Source organism: Boleophthalmus pectinirostris, unplaced genomic scaffold (assembly GCF_026225935.1).
Source record: "Boleophthalmus pectinirostris isolate CB_2022bp ecotype Guang Dong unplaced genomic scaffold, ASM2622593v1 HiC_scaffold_4, whole genome shotgun sequence".
NCBI classification, from domain to species: Eukaryota; Metazoa; Chordata; class Actinopteri; order Gobiiformes; family Gobiidae; genus Boleophthalmus; species Boleophthalmus pectinirostris.
The window spans coordinates 16,833,672-16,854,045 of record NW_026571353.1 but is presented as its reverse complement, the minus strand read 5'-3'; the positions used below and the strand labels follow the sequence as shown (position 1 = coordinate 16,854,045).

Below are 20,374 nucleotides of genomic sequence, written 5' to 3'. Positions count from 1 at the left end.
ATGCTGCATCTCCTGCTACTTAATTCAGTTGCATCTCCATTCATTTTCCGTCTGCTGAATTCCTGCCTCTCCCCTCACTCTGCAGAATGAATAGACTGGTAAGTGGTGCCATATTGTGCCCATCCAGGCGCAATGGCTTGTGAGCAGTTTCCCATTGGAGTAGTAAATGAGCTGGTAATGGGGCAGGAGGTCCAAGCTGCTCGGGTGGCAGGGACTGGCACTGGGCAGACCAGCTGGGCACCCTGAATCAAACACCAACTAGTGAAAGGAGACCTACAGTAAACATGTAGCCAGAGGGTGCACTTGTACTGATGCGTCTCAGTGTTTCTAATATTATGTATTTTGTGTTGTGCCTCACTACACCAGCCTGGGTTTCTTTGATGGAAAAACACATTTAATATAAAGAGAAACATTGATTTTTGCTCCTATATCAATTTTCTTCACCGTATCGTTTTTGTAAGGCATTTTCATTCGTTTTTCTTTTACTTGTCATGTTTTCTGTTCAACAATTTGACCATTCAAAGAGCCATTATTCCGTATCATTTCTTCTCACCGGGAGCAGAGCTGAATACTTGGTCAGGTAGCGGAGGTCTGTCATCATAAGATGCAATGGGGCAGAATAACACTCTCTTATGCACACACTCAGAATGATAAAATAACAATTTTTGCTTCCCACCTACTGCACACGTGTAACATACCAAGTCTTGCCTCACCAACTCTTGTGTTAAGACTTCATTTTATATTTACAAGTGATGAATTAGGTGCACTCATCAATTACTGTAAAACTCTATTATTTCTAAAGAACTGCTCTATTATATTTAAAGCACTACCGTAGACCATGTAACTTATCCTTATCCACCTTACCTGCTATAATAGGATTCAACTCCAAGAGCTTCGCGAGCACTGGCAATGTGCTGCTCCAGTGAAGACCCACTGACCATACCACTGCCACCTCCATCCTGGAAGTCAGAACCTCCTTCTGATACGCCTTCCCCCAGGTACACCTCATGAAACTTCAGGATGCCTGTGGAGAGTAAGAGGTCCCATCAAATAACCATCAGATTTATAAAGTGAACGCTAAAGAAAATAAAACGATTTGCTGTGGCTCCTTTTCTAATGCATTCCCTGAGCTGACTCACAACAGGGGGGATTATTGGATCATTTCAAGGGAAGGCTATGAGCATGAAACCATGTGTGGTAGTGCATCTGTGGAGTAAAATGAATAAAACAAATAACGTTCAATAAAAGATAAAACTAGACTGTCTGTGCCATCTGCTGCCCGCCAAGAGAGCTTGGTTGTGTGCGAGAACATCAGAAAGGGGAGGGCAATAACGCACCGGGAGATGGAGGACAAGCTGTGTTTGTAGATCCATGCTGAGTACATAGTATGTCTGAGTGCTAAGTATATTTTATATTTCATTCAAAAGCTGTATACGCACCCAAAAAGTTCTTGCATGTGAAAACTAACAACATGCCAAAGTGTAAGTTGGTTTAAATACTTACTTTTTCCTTGCATGGTTTGAATATCAGGTACTCCTGCTCTGACATGAGGTAGTATATGTTTCATTCATTATGTATTCATACATTCATTCATTCATTTAGGTCATTTTAATACAATTACTCCAAAATTAACTCATTGAGAAAATTGGCTTTTTATAGCAATTGCATTTAATGGAACATGATCTTCTTGTCTTATTTAAAATTTTAAAACTGCTTTCCATATAAGTTTCCTAAACATAAATAATAAAACTTTTCTCATCATAAAAAATCATCTCCCTTCTTAATTTTGCTCCAAATCACATGGAGACAGAGCAATCTCTCATTTAAAAGGCCCCAGCATATAGTTGACACTAAATCTTGATTTAGAGGAAAAGAGACTGAAACTTTATGTTGACAGTGTGTTGAAGAATAGTGTTTCCCTGTTGGTAGGTGTGAAGATGTGGTTTGACGATATCACTCTTGACTAGCTTCACTAGGAGATGCCTTGTGGGGTGAGAAGCCAAGCACAGGGCAGCAGGTGAAAATGCTGCTTTCTGTGATACAAACACACTACAGTCTAAATGACAGTTTTTCCAATTCATTTAACTAGAAATTGTTCCATGCATTTTCAGCAAGATAATGTTTAGAATTAGTTAAAGCAGAGACTGTTAACTGAGTAAATTAATTAAATAAACATTTCAAGAGAATCTCAGGATTGCACCAACCTGCTCCTGGAGCTAGCAACCAGCTGTAAAGGTAGCCGGCGGCCATGGAGAAGTAGAGCACCAGGGCCCTCTGGCTGTTCACAGTGTCCAGGATGTGTTCAACTGTCACTGGGGTGTAAGGGTCAGAGTCCTGCTGACCGGTCTGCCTCTCCACCAAGAGATCAGCAAAGGCGCGTGTTCGACCCCGCTCTGCCACGGCCAGTGCCTCGTCATGATGGCCTAAGGAGCACAGTGCTATTGTTAACACTGACTATGTGCCAACCAGCTGTGGCTTTTTTAACACCTTGAGCATATAATGGGCATATTATGTAACAGATCAGTCTCATTAAAATATAAGAAAAGACAAAGTAACAGTAACAACCATCACAGATAATTAACATAATCTTCATACTCATCAAATATTCAGTGAGCCCTTGAGCCCCATAAAAGGAGACATTGTTTTCTGAGATGTGGCCATCTCTGTCAGGTGTGTAATATGTCCCATGGCTTAACTCCAGAAAAATTATAATTGTGTGTGCATACCTAGGCTCACAAGGACCCTCTGGAGTGCTTGGTAACAGGAGGTCTGCAGATCGAACAGAGACAGCTTGTAGTCTGTACTATGCTGAGCTTCATGGCGAATCGTCTCAAAGAGTGCTGATGCCCGGTAAAGCTAAAGGAAAAAAGTGTTTAGACATATGTTATTACATGAAGAACTGTCTGTGTCCTTTAGGCTTAAAATATCTTGATATCAGTGTTGACACAAAATGTTATCACTAAAATTAGTGAAAACAAACGGTCCATTTAAAAAAAAAAACAGATTTTATTGTGACAGACTGAGAAGAGACATTTTTCCACTAGGTGGTGGTAGTAACTACCTGATGAAACAGAGAAGTCAGAATGGCCATTTTTAATCAGGTCTTGGTCTACACTGGAGACACTATAGCAATGAATCGCCTTCCTATATAAGGAGTTCTCACCTCTGCTTTAGTTTGCTTTGACATGGAAATAGGTAGTGGGAAGCTGAGGCATTACCAGAGCACCCAGAGCAGACAGGGTCTGTAGAAATAGGTGCTATTTCAACTCAAAGGTCCTGACTGTACCAATAGTGTCCTGCTTGGAGACACAGATTGGATTGAGAGGAAAAGAGCTGTAAGTGGAGTTGCAGTGTTGCTGTCTGGAGTAGCAATGCAGGTCAGAAGTGCTGATTCATGAGCTCTTATTGATCCCTTCTCCCTGTGCTTAGAGAAGCCCTGTTGACTGAATGGAAGGCTACAGAGTCCCTCTCCAGGAGTTTGGAGCCAGCAGCTTCACCATCTTCACACACAGAATATTTGCATAAACAAAATGAGCTCTATGCATTTGTATGTGAAGTATAGAGAGGACTATGGCATACACGAGCCATGTCGGGTGTGTACCAAGGTCATAGAGGAAAGTGTGTCAGAGAGAGGGAATGGGGAGAGGGGAGCTCAGCGAAGGATGTGGGAGCGGGCTGCATTAGTGCTGTGGAGAGAGAGTTCCTGGTCCCAGCCTGATTCTGCTGATAGGGTGCAGAGCTGATTGCAGCAGAGTTAGTTTAATCTGTAAGGCTTGCAGACACCCCTATAAGAGTGAAACTAATTTCTCCCAATGCCTTTCCTCTGGCCTGACCCTTTGGCTAAGATGAAAGGGAAACCATCATAAATGTGCTGTGTGTGCAGTGACTTGCTTGGCTGTTGTACAGGTAGAATGTGTCATAGTCTGCAGCTGCTCTGCATGCAGTATGGGAGCTCATGTTTTACCAGCTCTGACACTAACAAGGCTTTTATCTGACAGGTTAAGTGAATGTCAGTGTCACACTTGAGGCGGGTGGAACTAGATATACACATAAGTCTAATGATTTTTGTAAAATATCCTTCCTCCATAAGCTTATCCTCTCTGACAGATGATATCAAAGGTAAGCTGCTTTATCTAGACTGTTGATATTTAAGTAACCATTTATTGATTTGTGCTCTGTGGATGTAAGTGCTTTTCAAATAGCTGATTAGAATCACAGCACGTCAGTCTGTGGCTGAGTACTCAGGGATTGTAGCACAATTTGGTTTACAAGAATGAGAAACAGGAAACATGGGGTCAAGCACTCTCATTCCAGACCTATGGATGCTGTATGAATCCTAATTTGGCCCAATACAAATTAGATTTGAAGCATGGCACACCCTTAACCAAGTTTGTCTATAGCAGCAAGTGTCTTATGAATAAACATTATAGGTTTATACACAGCGGACATGTGTGGCCTTTGGCAGCACTGGTTTAACCTAAAGGCTATAAGCTACATGCAGAGAATATATAAAGGAAAACATGGCGATGAAAAAAAAAAAAAATCAAGAATAATCTAAAACTATTACAGGAAAAGTATCTTTGTTCCAAAGATGTGTAACAGAAATTATTAATGACAACAACACAGTAATATCCCTGCAGATACACGTGCAGGTCTGTGTCTGGTTACTTTTCACTCATATTCAGGAATAATGAGTAAATAAATAATTATATAATGTTTATTAATATTATTATAAGAGTCACATGTGCAGGCCCACTAAATAGACCACTACAAACCACTGCAGACACCACTCCCCACTATGGTGCTAAACATTGCAGCAGTGTTATTAAACATATGATGTTGAAGACTAGAATCAGCTTCCTTTTACATCAATCTAAGGAAACAACTGAGTAAAGACTAAATTATTTATTACACATTAATTTGAAGGAATATAGAAGAGTATGATGCAGCAGACCTGATGTTGGGCCTCCTCCAGGTTCCCACTGGCCCACAGTGAGAGCCCGAGACGATGGCGAATCTTGGCCTCATCTTCGCGTCGGGCCAGCTGTTCTGCGAGCCGGAGGCCTGTCAGAGGAGCAGGAATGAGCAGATGAGAGAGAGTCAAAACTACTCCATGCAGGCAGACTGGTAGTATCATTCAGAATAACAGATGTACGCGTAGCATGGCACTCATGTTCTCACAGTGAACAGGTTAGGAGAGTTGGCCTCTGCTGTAGAATTCCACACAGACCAGGTCCAAAGCATACACTTGTGCCATGGAGTGAGGCTGTTTGAGCACTAATCAGATTGCATAGCAATCAATGCTAAGGATTGACTGGCTGTGCAAACAAACACACTCCTACTGCTTACATAAAAGAACTCTCCCAATATAATTAAGAAGCATACAAATATTTGCAAACACAATCATTAAGCAATTAGAGCTTAGACCGGATTCCCAAAGCAAAGCCCGATATAAATGCTGTAGTGAATAAGATAACCTTTATGTTCAGTCAAGCACCACCAGCGCCTCTACATGTTCTCATATTTAGATATACTGTAGAGAGCTCTGAGGCCTGCCACCTGCTGCTGACTGCTTGACTCCAAACAATTACTGACATGAAAATGCCACTTCAGAAAATGATGCAGAAAAGGAAACAACAGCTGCTGGGTCACATATCACCTATAAGGTGCTAACTGCAAGTGACCTGCAGTTTCTTACTAAGTCATGGCTTGCTCATTTGCTGGTCTGCTCTGTTCACTGCTTGTATGAGGAAGGAGTCAGAGCATGGTTTAGGTAAAGGAGGCAGAAAATGGTCTTGTTAACCTGATTCTGCTTTTTCCCCAATGTTCATGGAAAAATATTCTGTGGCTGGGGCAGATAAGCCAAGAACAGAGAACGTGACCCTGGACAGCCTGCAACATACTAGCCAACCTGAGACTTCATGACTCCTCCACGGCCACTGTGTAGCCATGCATCTTTGAAGCCTGCCTCAGCCTCCCCTTGTATCTTATCTGAGCATACACCCTCCCACAGCCTGTGTGTGCTCGCTCCTCTCTCCACATGACTCCTCTCCTCTCTCCATCCTCTCTTACTCCTCTCTCCAGCCACCCCCTTCTGCTCTACCTGTTTCATCTTAACTGTGGTGGCAGCACTTGCGAAGGCTCAGCACTGCTTAGGGCTCATTAGGTGCTGCAGCAAGAGTGAGGAAACAGATCTAAATTATCCTTTTCATTCTTTGACAGTCTCACCCTCTGCATGTCTCAGAATCAGCTCAGTCTTTCATCTACACATACCTCTCCCTCCAAGCTGTGCTCTGATAGTTCCTCATGATCAAGCTGGGTGTCAACTAACTCTATGTTTTCTCTATTCTCCTGATGACAGTGAAATAATACACTTGAATTATGACCTGTGCCAATCCCAACCTACTGCTACCGCCCACCTGCCATTTTCTTCATCTATCCGTCTCTTCCAGACTCTCTCATCCCTTCTGTTCTGGTCCCTGTATCATTCATTGTCTGTCACTGTCATTTGGTCTGCCTTTGGTGCCCCCCGCAGGCACGTAGCAGCAGCTGACACAAGGATATGGCTGTGGCTGGCTGCACCCTGAAGAGCAACTAGAGAACACTTTAAAGGTGCCTGACAGCTGCAGCCCCTCAGGCCCATGCACCCTGTGCTTCAGACACTAGTATTACATACACACACATACACACAGCCACACACAGAAAGTTCACATGTATTTGCACCAGTGACACAGAACAACACAATTCTTTGATCTGACCATCTGAGTAGAATGCTGCCAACCTTTTTCCCAGCCATTTATATTTGGTGCAGGTAAGGGTAAAGTAATACATGATATATTTAATTAATTTGTTTGAATAAACATAACATAACATGAAAGCTGTTATATTTTAACACAGAACACGGTTTGCTGGTTAATTTAATTACAGATGTAGACCGAGATGCAATTTTCCAAGCCACATAGATATAGTGCTGTGTCTTTTGTTCTAAGATGTATTTTTAAAGTGCATAAATACACAACAGTATTCTGACTGCAGAGCATATCATCACAATAATTCCCTTTAGTTTAAGCAATCTATAGAGTAAATTGCATAAATCAATTGCCAAATGTCACCAATTGTTAGATCACTGTGTAATTAGCATAAAAATGGCTTTGTGACCACTACTGCCCCATTACTTGTAGTTCCCTAAAGCACAAAGCATGGAGCACCTTCATTAGCTGCTACAATGATGGCATTGATTTCATGACATTGCGGCGTTAATAGTTGAAAGTACAATGACCTTTGAGTTAAAGTTACAAAATCATTATAATTTAGTACAGTGTAACACAAGCTACACAAATCACACAATATCACACCAAAACAAGAGTCTCACAGGCTACACAATAGCAGCAATATAGGCACTAGTTTTGTAGTTGTCTTTATCTACGCCCCAATTAATCTTTTGGGAAACAAAAATCAGTCAACACTACATGCAAAAGACAACAAATATCTCAAGAGAAATACTAGTAACTAAAATAAAAATAGTGCCTAAGCTTTAGTAGGTTGGCCAAAAATAATTGGCTGTCAAGAACAGTGACAGCCCTATTCTTTTCCAAAGTTGGATCAGACAACAATACAAGGACACTGCATGGGAAAACAGAAGGACAGACAGGACTCTCACCTTTGTTCAGTTAAAGTTCTGCATGCAGGTCTGCAGAGTTTGTATAGGTCACTGCAGGACTAGCTAAATCTCATAAAGCTGGCAATAGGGAGATGCATTATAAGTGACTATAGCACTCCCCCTGTAGGGTGACAGATTCTGCCTCGGTGTCATGCATGCTGTAATTGTCTTGGGTTTCTACAGTGTTTGGGTCTTAACACAGTGGGGGTGCTGGAGAATGGGGTCTGCCTGACATAAAGTAGAGTTACAGAAATTCTACTCACATCCACACCTGATCCTCTGAGCTCATCCTAGAGACAAACACCGCCTTTACCACCACTGACACAATGACTTTTAGTGAGACCAAGCAGCAGCTTTTTATTTCTGCATAATCTGTAGGGGACAATGAGGCATGAGACACTGCAGTTTGACAGCCAGTGTGTAAAAACACACATTTGGAGCTCACAGTAAAGAGCTGAAAAGACAAGATATGTGATGAAGTGATGTAGTAAAATGTTTTGAATGTGTTCTGACACTCTGCACTGACATAAACGCAAATTATCTTGTGGCAATACAGCAACAAGACAACATCACAATCATTATCAAAATCCTCTTGGTACACAAAGGGATATAACTGCACATAAATTCTTGTCCAATAAAATATAAAAAATATCCTGAATTCAAACTCTAAGCCAATCAGTTCATGCAGCAAGGTATTTCAGTGCTGTTTTGAGCTCACTCACCTTCCTGCAGGTACATGACAGCCTGGGAGTAGTTCTGTAGTGCGTGGTGTGTCCTTCCGAGGCTGCCATAGGCCAGGGTTTTGGCTGCCAAATCATTAGTCTGAGCTGCCACACTTAGATGTTGTTCCTGGAACACCACAGCACGCTCGTAGTTTCCTAGAGACTCGTACGTAAGCCCCAAATTGCCATAAGCCCGGGCCTGACGAGTGGGACTCCCTGCTTCCTCTGCTATCTCCAGGTCACTTTGGTGGCACTGTAGAGCTGTTTCATACTCTCCCATTGCCTGGTACACAGCTCCCAAACCACAGCTGGCATCTCCTTCCAGCAGCCGATCCTGGGTATCACGTGCAATAGCAAGTTGCCGCTCAAGACAAGAGATGGCCTGCTCATAATTACCCAGCTGGCTGTGCAATGCCCCCAGTTCACCATAGGCTTGGGCTTTGCCTCCGCACTCTCCAAGCTCATGAGCTACAACTAGTCTTTTCTCAAAGCAAACCAGTGACTGCTGTAGATTTCCCATGGCCCTGAAAATAAAGTTGAGAAAGCAAAATGATCAAATTGAGATCAAACTGAGATTATAGTAACAGAGTAGTAATTTGTGTACTTCATCAAAACAGATGTAATTTTAAGCCATGTATAGTATGTTTATTTTGTGACTTGGTGCTACTAACAAAATAAATACACTCTTAAGAACACAGAGTACTGAGGTAACAATAATACATCATATGTATCATTTGCTAAAGTACATAAAATAAGACTCACCTGTGTCCATTGCCCAGCCCCCTGTAGGCCTTTTCTTGGTCTTGCATTCTATTCAGACTTTGAGCCACTGACAGATATTGGTCATAGTATTTAATGGCTTCCTCAAAGTCTCCCAGTGCTTCATAACAATCCCCTAAATTTCCATAGGCTCTGCCTCGGTCCATGACTGCTTCGTTCCCACTTAACTGTTGTAACGTTGCCAGCTGTTGTTCCAAGTAACCAATGGCCTCTTCCATGACGCCTACATTCATTTTAGTGATACCCATATTCCCATAAACCTGAGCCTCCACAACAGGATCTTTGAGTCTTCGGCCTAGTTCCAGTTGCTCCTCATAGCTCTTGAAAGCCATGGCGTATTTCCCCAGAGCCATGTAGACCGCTGCCAGGTGTCCATGGGCCTTGCATTCGCCTGGCACATCCCCCAGCTCCTGATACACCTCCAGCTCCTGGGTGTGGTAGCCAAGAGCTTTGTCGTACTTCTGCACCAGTCTGTACGTGGCTCCCAGAGCAGCGTACGCACAGGCCTCCATCCTGCGCTCTTTGATCTGAAAGCAGACACAATATCGACACAGTGACTTTGTATTTGCTGCATGCATATGAGGATTTTGCATAAATGAATACCTGGTGGGCTAAAGCAAGCTGCTGCTCATAAAACTGAATAGCTCCAGCGATGTCTTTTTTGCAGACGAATATGTCTCCCAGGTTCCCCAGAGCTCTGAAACGAGCTTGTGCATTGTTAAGGGACTGAGCCAGAGACAGCAGGTATCTCTGACACTCTTCTGCTTTTGCAAAGTCTCCCAGGGCTTTAAATGCCAGCCCCAGGTTACAATAAGCTTTGGCCTGACTCAGTTTGTCATGGAGATCTTTAGCCAGCGCTAGGTCCTGCTCGTAGTATTTGACAGCATCCTGGTAGTTGCCCAAACAATAGTGAGCATAACCGAGATTGTGGCAAACCTTCCCTTCACTTTCCATATCTTGGAGGTCAGGGGACAGACGGAGGTATTGTTCGTAGTATGGCACAGCTTGAGGGAATTCACCTCTGGAGCAGTGAAAGTTTCCTAAGTTCCCAAGAGCTCGAGCTTCACTCTGGACATCTCGGAGCTCGCGGGCGATGTTGAGGTGGTTTTGGTAATGTTGCAGCGCGCGGTCATGAGCTCCCAAGGCCTGGTAGGCTACAGCCAGGTTCCCATGTGTAGATGCTTGTGACGCCCTGTCATTCACCTCCATGGATATCTGCAGCTCCTGTCGGTGGTAGCGAACAGCCTGATCAAACACTCCCAGAGCATTGTAGGCATTTCCCATATTCCCATAGGCTCGGCCCTGAGCGGCATAGTCGTTTAACTCCTGGGCAATGGACAGATGTGTCTTGTGTAGCTTCAGTGCAGTCTCATAGTCCCCCTTCATCTGGTGGATAATGCCTGTGGAGGAAGAAAAAAAAGAGGAGAAGTTTAGAATCTTACACATGAAATTAGTAATTCAGTCAAATTCAAGCCCTTTAGTTTTTAAAACACCCTCTCTGCGCCATCTGTTCTCTGCCTACACAAAATTACAGTCATTAACTTGTAATAGAATACACAGTTAATACAAATGCAAAATAGAAGATTTGCTGTACTAATTGTTTCTTTATATGGGAAAGTGGAAAGAGAGAGGAAAGAATGCTGATGGAAAGCTCAGAAATGAAATAAAGTGAGTATTGGAGACAATAAATAGCATGGAACCTGCAGAAGAAGCATTATATCTGATAAAACGCCTTCCTTTGAAAAATAATAGTTTTGCCTCACCAAGCAGCCATCTGCACAGACACACACACACACACAAACTCTATCAAAATGACAAATATACTATAGATATTTCAGCATATCTCTTCTTTCCCTTGACGATTATGAAAGAATGAATCTATCTTTTGATTTTTCTTTCTTACATACCAAATGACACCTTTCCTGATTTTCATGTGCTAAGATGACATCTTTAAAGTCTGGACATGCTTTTCCCATATTGCATCAGCATGGTAACTTATGGTTAACCAGAATGAAGCAAAGCATCATTCTGCCATCAGCAGCAGCTGATGGCAGCAACTTGGAGCCAAAACTGGGAGGGATGCAGCAATGGAGAGGATCTTGAGACTTGAGGTTAGTTTGTGATGTTGCTGTGAAGATTAGTTACCACTGTGTTTTTCCATTGATTTTGCCCACAGCCCACCACAAGAAGGCCACAACACAACATATGTAAACAGTACCACTGACAATGCAATAACTACACACAGGATTCAAGATGACATGCTGAACATATGCACACATAATAGGATTTACCCAATTAAAAACAGCCCTGTGTCAGAATGAATGGGAAATATCAAGTCAGCAATATGGTGGGTGGACTAGCCGTAGTAACAGTCTTCCCTTTCAGCATTGGGGATAACGGCATACCATGTGTCTAAAAGAGACAGTAAGCAAACTTGAGACCCCCTATGAATGCATAGCACTTAGACTAAAGACAAAATCAAGTAAATATTGGTCTACCAAGAGTAGAGGTGGGAAATATATATAAAGAATTGACAAATGGACACCTTTTTGAACATCTTGACAGGACAGGATCTGACTGACAGTTAACTGATGAGTTAATGAGTATGGAAAGAGGACTGGGTTGTGGGAGTTTTTTTTCTATATTTTTTGGAGATAAAATTATATTGTTAATAAAGGCAATTTGAAGAAGGCAGCAAAAAGATTTCTGCACTTTTGTGTTTATTTTACAGTTCCTTTACATTTTGTATGATACTGTAACACCCTCAGGTTTTGTCACAATTTGGACATACAATCTTATTCTCAATCCATTTGAGTGATAGCAAATTACTCATTAGTGTAATGGCTAGAGCAACAGCATAAATAAAACATAGGAGCAGCAAAAACAAGTAATTCTTTTTGACTTATTAAGATTAAAAAAAAAGGTGGAAGCCAATAGAACACGTTCCTCTAAGTGCTATGACATTTTTAGAATAATCTTTCAAACTTTACTGCTTAGTCAAACAGGAAGCAGGTTAAGATTCTCGGCAGGCAGAGAGCTGCAGGAGAAGCACTGACAACCTCCACCACAAAGACACTCCCAAGGTTATGTTTTTCCCCATGGAGACTGATCTTAGTGAGGATATAATGCCTACTGATGTATTACCAGCAAACATGTTCTGTGCTGCAGGCTAAAAATGGATCTGGGCCTCAGCGATGGATGGAGGGGCAGGGAAGGCGTCTGCACAGGCTGTATAGGACCGTGGTTCGGTCTGGCAGCCAAATTTGCCATAAGCCTTGGGCATTGCCTGAAGCTATATTGGCGGTACAATATTTTCCGCCCTGCATATGGTAAGAGGATTAGGGAACGCTATGCAGCCGGACAGTGACTAAAATCATACACACATACATAAACATAAACACATAAACATCTCCATAAAAAGTTTAGGAGAACAACAATTACAGGCGCTTATAGAGACATTGGGGACTAACTGAGATAATTAGAAATCGTGATACTGAGTAAGAGGAGATATGATTATATGGAACAAATGATTTAGTTTTACTGGAGTGAAAGCATCATCCATCTTAAGGCCTATCAGTCCCCCATAACCACATATATTAAAGGCATGCCAGAGCTCTGTCACTTGTGATTACACAGTGAGTAGTACACACAGACACACAGCAGTCAAGAGCGATGAGGGACTCACAATGCGCATCTCTGTGTCATTAAAACTATGAGCTATGCCCATCCAGGAATCTATCAATCAACATAGAAATGCTAGCAATTACTTTACATGCACAAATGAATCAAACAATCAAATAAAAAGACTTGATTACTATTTACAAGATAACACTGTATAGAACTGATGCTGCTTTGTTGGTCTCTAGTCTAGTGTTGGGATATGGTCATTTCTCTTGAGACGGAAGGGGCCTAGCATGGGGAAGAAGAAGAACTACTGCATTTATAAAGAGCAGTGTGGAGTGGCTGCATAAAAGTCCTATTGACAATAACACAACAATCTGACCTAAAAATATTTCCAGAGCCGTTTACTGTACTTTGACAATCATTAGTGTGTCTCATCAATAGTAACAACATTCTTTATTCAAGTGTAATCATTTTAATTTATTATAATAGTTTTGAAGCAATAGTATTTGTTAAAATTGCATATATATACTGTAACTGTATAAGTGTTCTGTTTTTAAATTACTAAACATATAGTATATAATATAAATATTTTGCCACAGATTCCTACTCTGTCAAGTCATATATTTTCATGAAGCTTGTGCATATCACTAATGTAAAAAACAACAACAATATATTAAAATATGTTAATAATACAATATGAAATCTGTTCATATATGTACAACCTTGCCTATACTCACAGCACATGTATACAGAGACCTTCAACAGTCAAGTAAACTACAGTATAACGCATTCTGACAGGATTTTCTGGAATGTGGACTCAAATGGGAAAAGCAGGAATTGTACCACATAGTTGCATGTACTGTACATTCCTTCGGGGAGTCTTCTGGGTTAGTGGCACTGTTTTTTTTGCAAACATCAGCAAAAACTATTTCCAAAATAGTGTGGTTCCATGGTGTAAAGGGAGGGGGAAAACTTCAATTAGTAGCCCTAAGCATTACTAATTCATGCAATTTAGGGATGGGTTCATTATTCTGAATACTGTAGTACATGGAATCTTGCCCAGTTCTTCCTCAGATTCTGTATTAAATATTGCTGACCAGGGGGTGGGTTAGCCAATTAATGAATAATAAATGTAGCTGCAACACAATATCTTCATGTTTATGGGGGGGGGGTAGCACCGTTGGGCATTATAGTTGGATATTAGAGCTTCAGTGCCTCTATACAACTGTTCCTGAGAGCCAAGTCAGCGTCTTCTGCACTGTGTTACATGCAACATTAACAGCAAGTCGAGAGGGCATAATAAAGGCCCGCCTTTTCACTGTTTCTGCAACTTCTTAGCATCCCACAGTCACACACCCATTGTTTTTTCCCTTTTATCACTTCTCGTTAATCTCGCGCATCCTTCTGGTCTTTGTATATTGCAAGAAAGCGGCATTTTGTGAAGTCTGAAACAACATCCTGTGAATTTGAGCCAGTATCGCATTTTTTGGGCTGGAGGGCACTAACAACGGAGTAAATGAGAAGAATGCAAAACAACAAAACAACAACAACAATGGACCAATTACAGACTGATGCTTCTCAACCACCACTTCATCCTTTTGTTATCTTCATTATTCAGCTCTTCTTGCATCAGCTATTAAAGGTAATTAAGCGATTCATCAAGTCAGTTTCAATTACTGGGAGCTTGACAGCCGCAGATTACAATCAGTAGGGGTGAAAGGAGAGAGAGTGGAAGTGGGAGCGATCAAAAAATAATGAAAAGAAACAAAATAGACAGTGGAGATATGTCACAGTGAGGGGTCAAAACTTCAAAGCTTCACAGTGTTGCGTCAATGATGGTCTGAAATGTTCTCGTATTATGGGTCTCGTGGTAACCACTCATTTCAAGCTTATCCAAGACCAGCTGGTGATTTGTGATACACCATCCTTACTTGAAGAAAGAGGATGGGGAGAATAATAATGTAAAGGACATATGAGGCTGTCGTCATGGTGATCAGACAGGAGACAATAAATATGGTGTCTGTCCACTCCAGCTGAACCTAGCATGGAATATCATAAAGTTTTTCTGGTTCAATTTATGGGTGCTTACATAAGGTGTGGGTACATGTAAAGCAGGCTGACCATTAGCCCAGTCAAAGGATAACTGTAATTTATCTCCAGTATATTAACCCCACTCATGCTCAACCACTTTTACACATTAGGTTAAATAATATTTCATCTGGGAGGAAATACTATGCCACTTAGTTGTCCATTAAAATTGGGTTTACAACAGTCTTGATAGCGCCATAAGTCATTTGGTGCAGGGCTGGATAGTGTGGAAATGGTATTACTATAAATCAAGCAGTGTATTAAATGTATAAAGACACCGTATCCTTATGTTGAGCTGTTTTCATGGTTATATGACTCCACAAGGTTACCTTGATAGCAATTTCATTTCATGCCAGAGGATTTGTCGTAAAAGACTGGGTATTAAAGGCTTCGATTCTTACATTTTTGTTTCTACTCAAAAGATAAAGGTATGAATTTAATTTTCTCAGCTCCCATTTTGCTCCAGTCCAATTTTATTTTTTTAAAGATATGATTAAGTTGGGGAAAATTTAAAAGCAGTAGGAGAGCTGATAACTGGAGAAGACATTTTGCACAATTCTGTGGAGTTTTCTTTTTGGTAGATATAATCAGTGTTCTTTTCTTTCCTTAAACATTTTATTTAGCCATGTCTTCTGATAACCACAATTTGAATACAACTAATATGCAACATTTAAACTAGAACTAGAAACTAGAAAAAGCCAAGTAAAGTTACACTGCCCTTTGTCATTCTATTATAGTTTAACAGATGTAATCTAAAAGCAATAGGCACTGTATAAACCATTTGCATTATGAAATCAAAACATACCCAGATTGGAGGAGGCCCGTCCCTCTGCAGCACGGTCTTTCAAACCCTCTGCAATAGAAAGTTGCTGTTCATGGTACTGTTTGGCTCTCTCCAGATCCTGCATACAGCGAGCGGCGTGGCCCAGTCCTGCATAGGCTCTCATCTCAATGGACTTCTCCTCCAGCTCCTGTGCTAGCTCCAGCACATGTGTGTGGTAGGACATGGCCTTGTCAAAGTTCCTGTGGTAGTGATAGGCACTGCCCAGGTTACTATAGGCCCGAGCTTCCTCGCGTTTATTCTCCAGTGCTTTAGCTATACCCAGATGCTGCTCGTGGCACTGGACGGCATTGTCAAAGTCTCCCATGGCGATGTAGACCGCTCCCATGTTTCCCAGCTCACGGGCCTCCGACAGCTGATCCTTGGACTGCTTGGCCAGCAGCACACACTGTTTATGACTGGCCAGAGCATTTGGATAGTCCCCAATGGCGGTGTATACATGTCCCAAACTGCTCAATGCCATAGAGGCAGCCTGTGGACAAACAAAGTAAAACTTTAGTACAAACTGGCTCAGGGTTTGGATATGTAATTATTTCTGCAAATTATAAAATAAAAATATCTTTAATAATTATACCTCCACTTCAACATTACTGTGTGAGTAATTATAGATATCCCACCCACATTTAAATACCCATGCATACACTAATACTGTACATAGAATGAAAGGAAAGGGATGAAATTTCCCAAATCTCTCCGGAGGCTTAAACCATTCAGAGACCAAACAACAAACAAAAGCAGATTCCATTTTGCCTGTGCAAAGCAGGCAGGGGGGTATGTGTGAATCAGATCAGCACAGCAGCAGGCCTGTTTAAAGCCGTCAGATTGCCCACTGCAATCGCACTGCATGGCATGCCACCACTAACAGAACAAAGACACCGCTAATCAGGACAGAGACGCACAGGGTTTTAACTGCACCACTGAGCTGTGGGGGGGCTGTTCGCTCACTAAATTATCTAAATAAAATCACAAAACACAAGAGCTTTACCTGCTATACATTTACAGTTTAGACTGTAAATAACACAAGTAGACTCTAAGTAAAGTTAAACACTGCACCTCAGAAATGACATTCAGTGCAGGCTTATTAACTGTTTATTCAGGAGGTAAACAGCTGGGAGTGGGGTCAGCCATCTTTTTGCAAACAGATGTTCAATTAATCAAGCAGAACCAACTAATGAAGGGCCTCTTTTACAGGGCTGAGTGTGCACACTCTGGTCAGGGAGGGGGCTGGACAAGGGCCAGTCCAAGAGGACACACACTGACAGCTAAGGCAACTTCCTGCTTTGTCCTAAAGAGATGCTCGTTCAATGAAAAGCCCAGACAATCTATCAGAGCTTAAGTTATACGCACTTATAGAAAAAGTCGATTTCCCCAGAATGCAAGAGTTATTTTTACTCTGCTCTTGTACCAAATAATAGAAATATTGAACCTCTGCTGGAAAGCAAAGTGCATTGTTGAGCAAAATCAATAGAAGAGAAAATAAATGTACTCATACATTCATAACACATTTTATTTGGCTATACCTGTCTGTATTTTTTGGTGAAAACTAAAGCCTGGAACCAATTACTTGCTGACATAAGAACTTCCAAGAGTTTCGCAAAGACTCAACAAGAAATGATAGCAGCCTAGGCAGGCAATTACCTCTGTCACAACTGTTGCTGTTTCATGTGCTCCGATAGGCTATCTAGGACTGCTCACTTACATGCGCCTTTTGAAGTTTGGCTCTATCTCTGACTGAGATTTCTCCTTTTCAGAGACGTAAAAACTAAGCATTCCTCATTTTGGTTTTGTAGAATTCAGAAAGGAGCCACCACGGTATTCCTGGATAGGAGCCGCTCTTGTGATCAGTGTCCCTCTAAAGTCGATCTGCAGTGCTGCATTTTCCTCTCAGATGGAAGTGCAGATATGCAGATAATGAGCAGGCAGACTCAGCACTCACACAGGAGGCACTGTCTTTGGCTAAAAGCCACTGGAACCTGATATCCCTCCTATTTCCCCCTACTTGGTTTATCTCTCATTCCACTAGTTCTCTCTCCAGTTGGTACACTCTGTTTTTACAGAAAGTAACCCTCCAACAGATGTGTGCTGGTTTGATTAATCAAAATGTTGTCTTTTAAAAACTGTTGATAAACCATAGCCTCTTATCAGCGAACACATTTTTCACCAAAGGTCTCATAATGAAAGGTAAACTAGATTGTGTTGAGAGAGGACAGAGAGAAGGCGGGCAGCAGGGGGCATGCTAATCACAAATGCCTGGCTCACACAACATGATTCCATTTCTCTTGACAAGGACACTGGTTAAGAATTCCTCCCTGAGTCTCCTCTGCCACCCTCCTCTACTAATATGTTTATAGTGTGCAGTACATTAGAGAAATGGCTGCCTTTCTAACACATGGTGGAGGTAATGCATTGTTCTTAGCATAATTAGCCCCTTATGTCATGCTGCGGAGGTGCTCTTGTTGGCGAGTCACGATGGAATGTGACTGTTGTGGGCTCAGAGCAGCTTGTGTGTGTTTTATCTCTGGCTAAATGTTTAACTGTGTAGAGATTTGGGCTTACACCTGGCCTAATGTGTCTGTTACAATAACACTGTACAGAGATAGTGCGCCATGATGCTGTTGGGGGAGGAGCAACTGTGTGTGTGTGTGTGTGTGTGTGTGTGTGTGTGTTTGTGTGCATGTCCTGCTCGAGGGCAGCCTTGCTCTGCTACAATAAAGTGCAGCTGATACGATTATTCTGCAGACAGGGCCAACACAACATGTTTAATTCCATTATCGCATGGGTGGCAACAAGCTTCTTTGACCACAGCAATGTAGATGTCTGGCTATTAACGAAAATGCATAAGATCAAAGTGGCTGAGATAAAGCCAAATAAACAAAACACCCATACCCAAAATGTACCCATTTTTTACCATCTTAAAAAAAGAGAAAAAACCAAGCAAGTTCATTGGCAGTGCAGTTAACAAGAGTCCATATTGCTAATCTTTTAACATATTCCTAATTATTATAAGCATGTTTCACTTTCAGGGTTCAAAGTGGATTTTGCATGCCACACAACTATTAAACAGCAGACAGACATCACTTACAAATTAGCAAAATTTAAAAAAAAAAAAATTTTAAATGCTTAATTTTACGCAGTCTCCTTTTGAAGATGTGCTTCAATATATCTGTACTAGGGCATTTTGCTCTGCTACATGCATAAAATTTTTTTAGATTTGACTTTACTAGCACATGCAGTGTACATAGCTTCAGTATGTTCAAGGCATATTTATACACACGCACACGCACACACGCACACACACACACACACACACACACACACAAACAGCTGTCTAATTAAAAGTGGGAGCAGAGGGAAGGTGAGAGGACCATGCACCAGTGTTTCCTTTAACAAGCTGGGCTCTCAGCAACAGGAGCTGGCTGCCACACTCGTGCACATGGAAAGGACTGGGGAGCAGGGAGTTGGGGGCGAGGGGCGGAGGGGGCTAAGATAAAAGGCTACAGGAGAGATTGTGTTTGAAGGATGAGAGAAGAGAACGCTGGAGACATCCCCTGGGCGACGACGTCTTCAGATCTGAATTCACCTGCAGAGATGCATTTTGACAAAAAAAGAAACATCTCAACTGTAATCAACTCCAAAGTAAAGCAGACTGGCTGGAAATCTAAGACCATTTGATTTCTATAGGTGTTTCCTTCAGAAAAGCACATGGATGTTTATGTGTGAATAAACAGTGGCCATGAGAAGGGGGAGGCTGGGGGTTGTTCATATATGATAATGTATTCGGCTAGTTATATGACTGGATGTTTCTTGGTGTTTGCACATAGACATGGATCCTAAGGGAGCGACCATTAGATCAGCCAAATGATTGCATCTCTGCCATATCAAAACCTTCTGCTTTTTTTAAGCAGCCAAATGCTGTGCTCTGCCGAGCGCGGCCAGGTACAGCTGGGCCTGATTGCTCTCTTTACATGTGGACGTGCACACATGAGCTCCAGCACACATCATTAAGCACACTGCAGCTCAGGGGACAAGCAGGTTCAACTCTTTCATACAAATGTGCTGTTATCAGGTACCCTTTATTACCACATTATCAAATACTAATATAATAGTACTATTTATTTTGCCCTGCTCTAATGCACCAAAAGGTTACTTCTATGTTATTGGTCCATGTAATGTACCCAGTGTTAAGACCACCCCTAAAAGTCGCCCAAGTAACATTTTAAAGGATGACTCACTATCTTATGGTCAAATGCCTTGTGGGTTTTACATAACGACCTAGATTTTGGGTAAATGGCTTTATCATATTGGACAGCATAGATGAGATTACTTCACCTAAATCCAAAAGTAAAATAGTGGTTATGGGTAATTTTGTGCTATGTGTTTGCAGCATCAGATATTTAAATCTTTTAACTCATTGTTAATCAATCACCTGGGCTAACCTGATCTATTACCAATGATGAGATACGAGAGGAGCCACTTGTTTGAGCGTGACCTATGTGACCTCCAGCTGTTAGATAAACGACGCCAAAGGGCCTAGAGCCTGATAATTCCTTTAGCCTTCACAGGACATGCTCACAAAGGATTGATTGTCACTAAAGGTCGATCTTCGGGTAAGGACACTCGTGACAGCTCCTCTCCTGTGCGTCAGTCTGTCTGCCACAC

General features: G+C 41.8%; 1 protein-coding gene across 3 annotated transcripts in view; it reads right to left on the bottom strand.

Moving 5' to 3' along the window:
• The window catches only part of LOC110169789 (tetratricopeptide repeat protein 28), a 127,258-nt gene that overhangs the window by 9,040 nt on the left and 97,844 nt on the right, over nucleotides 1-20,374 (bottom strand). For all 3 annotated transcript variants that reach the window (XM_055161652.1, XM_055161653.1, XM_055161654.1), the window contains 8 exons: nucleotides 15,680-16,187; nucleotides 9,766-10,562; nucleotides 9,145-9,689; nucleotides 8,383-8,906; nucleotides 4,955-5,064; nucleotides 2,727-2,856; nucleotides 2,205-2,423; nucleotides 865-1,024 (listed from right to left, as the gene is read on the bottom strand). In XM_055161652.1, the coding sequence (XP_055017627.1) occupies nucleotides 865-1,024; nucleotides 2,205-2,423; nucleotides 2,727-2,856; nucleotides 4,955-5,064; nucleotides 8,383-8,906; nucleotides 9,145-9,689; nucleotides 9,766-10,562; nucleotides 15,680-16,187 (2,993 nt within the window). The remainder of the gene's footprint in view (nucleotides 1-864; nucleotides 1,025-2,204; nucleotides 2,424-2,726; nucleotides 2,857-4,954; nucleotides 5,065-8,382; nucleotides 8,907-9,144; nucleotides 9,690-9,765; nucleotides 10,563-15,679; nucleotides 16,188-20,374) is intronic.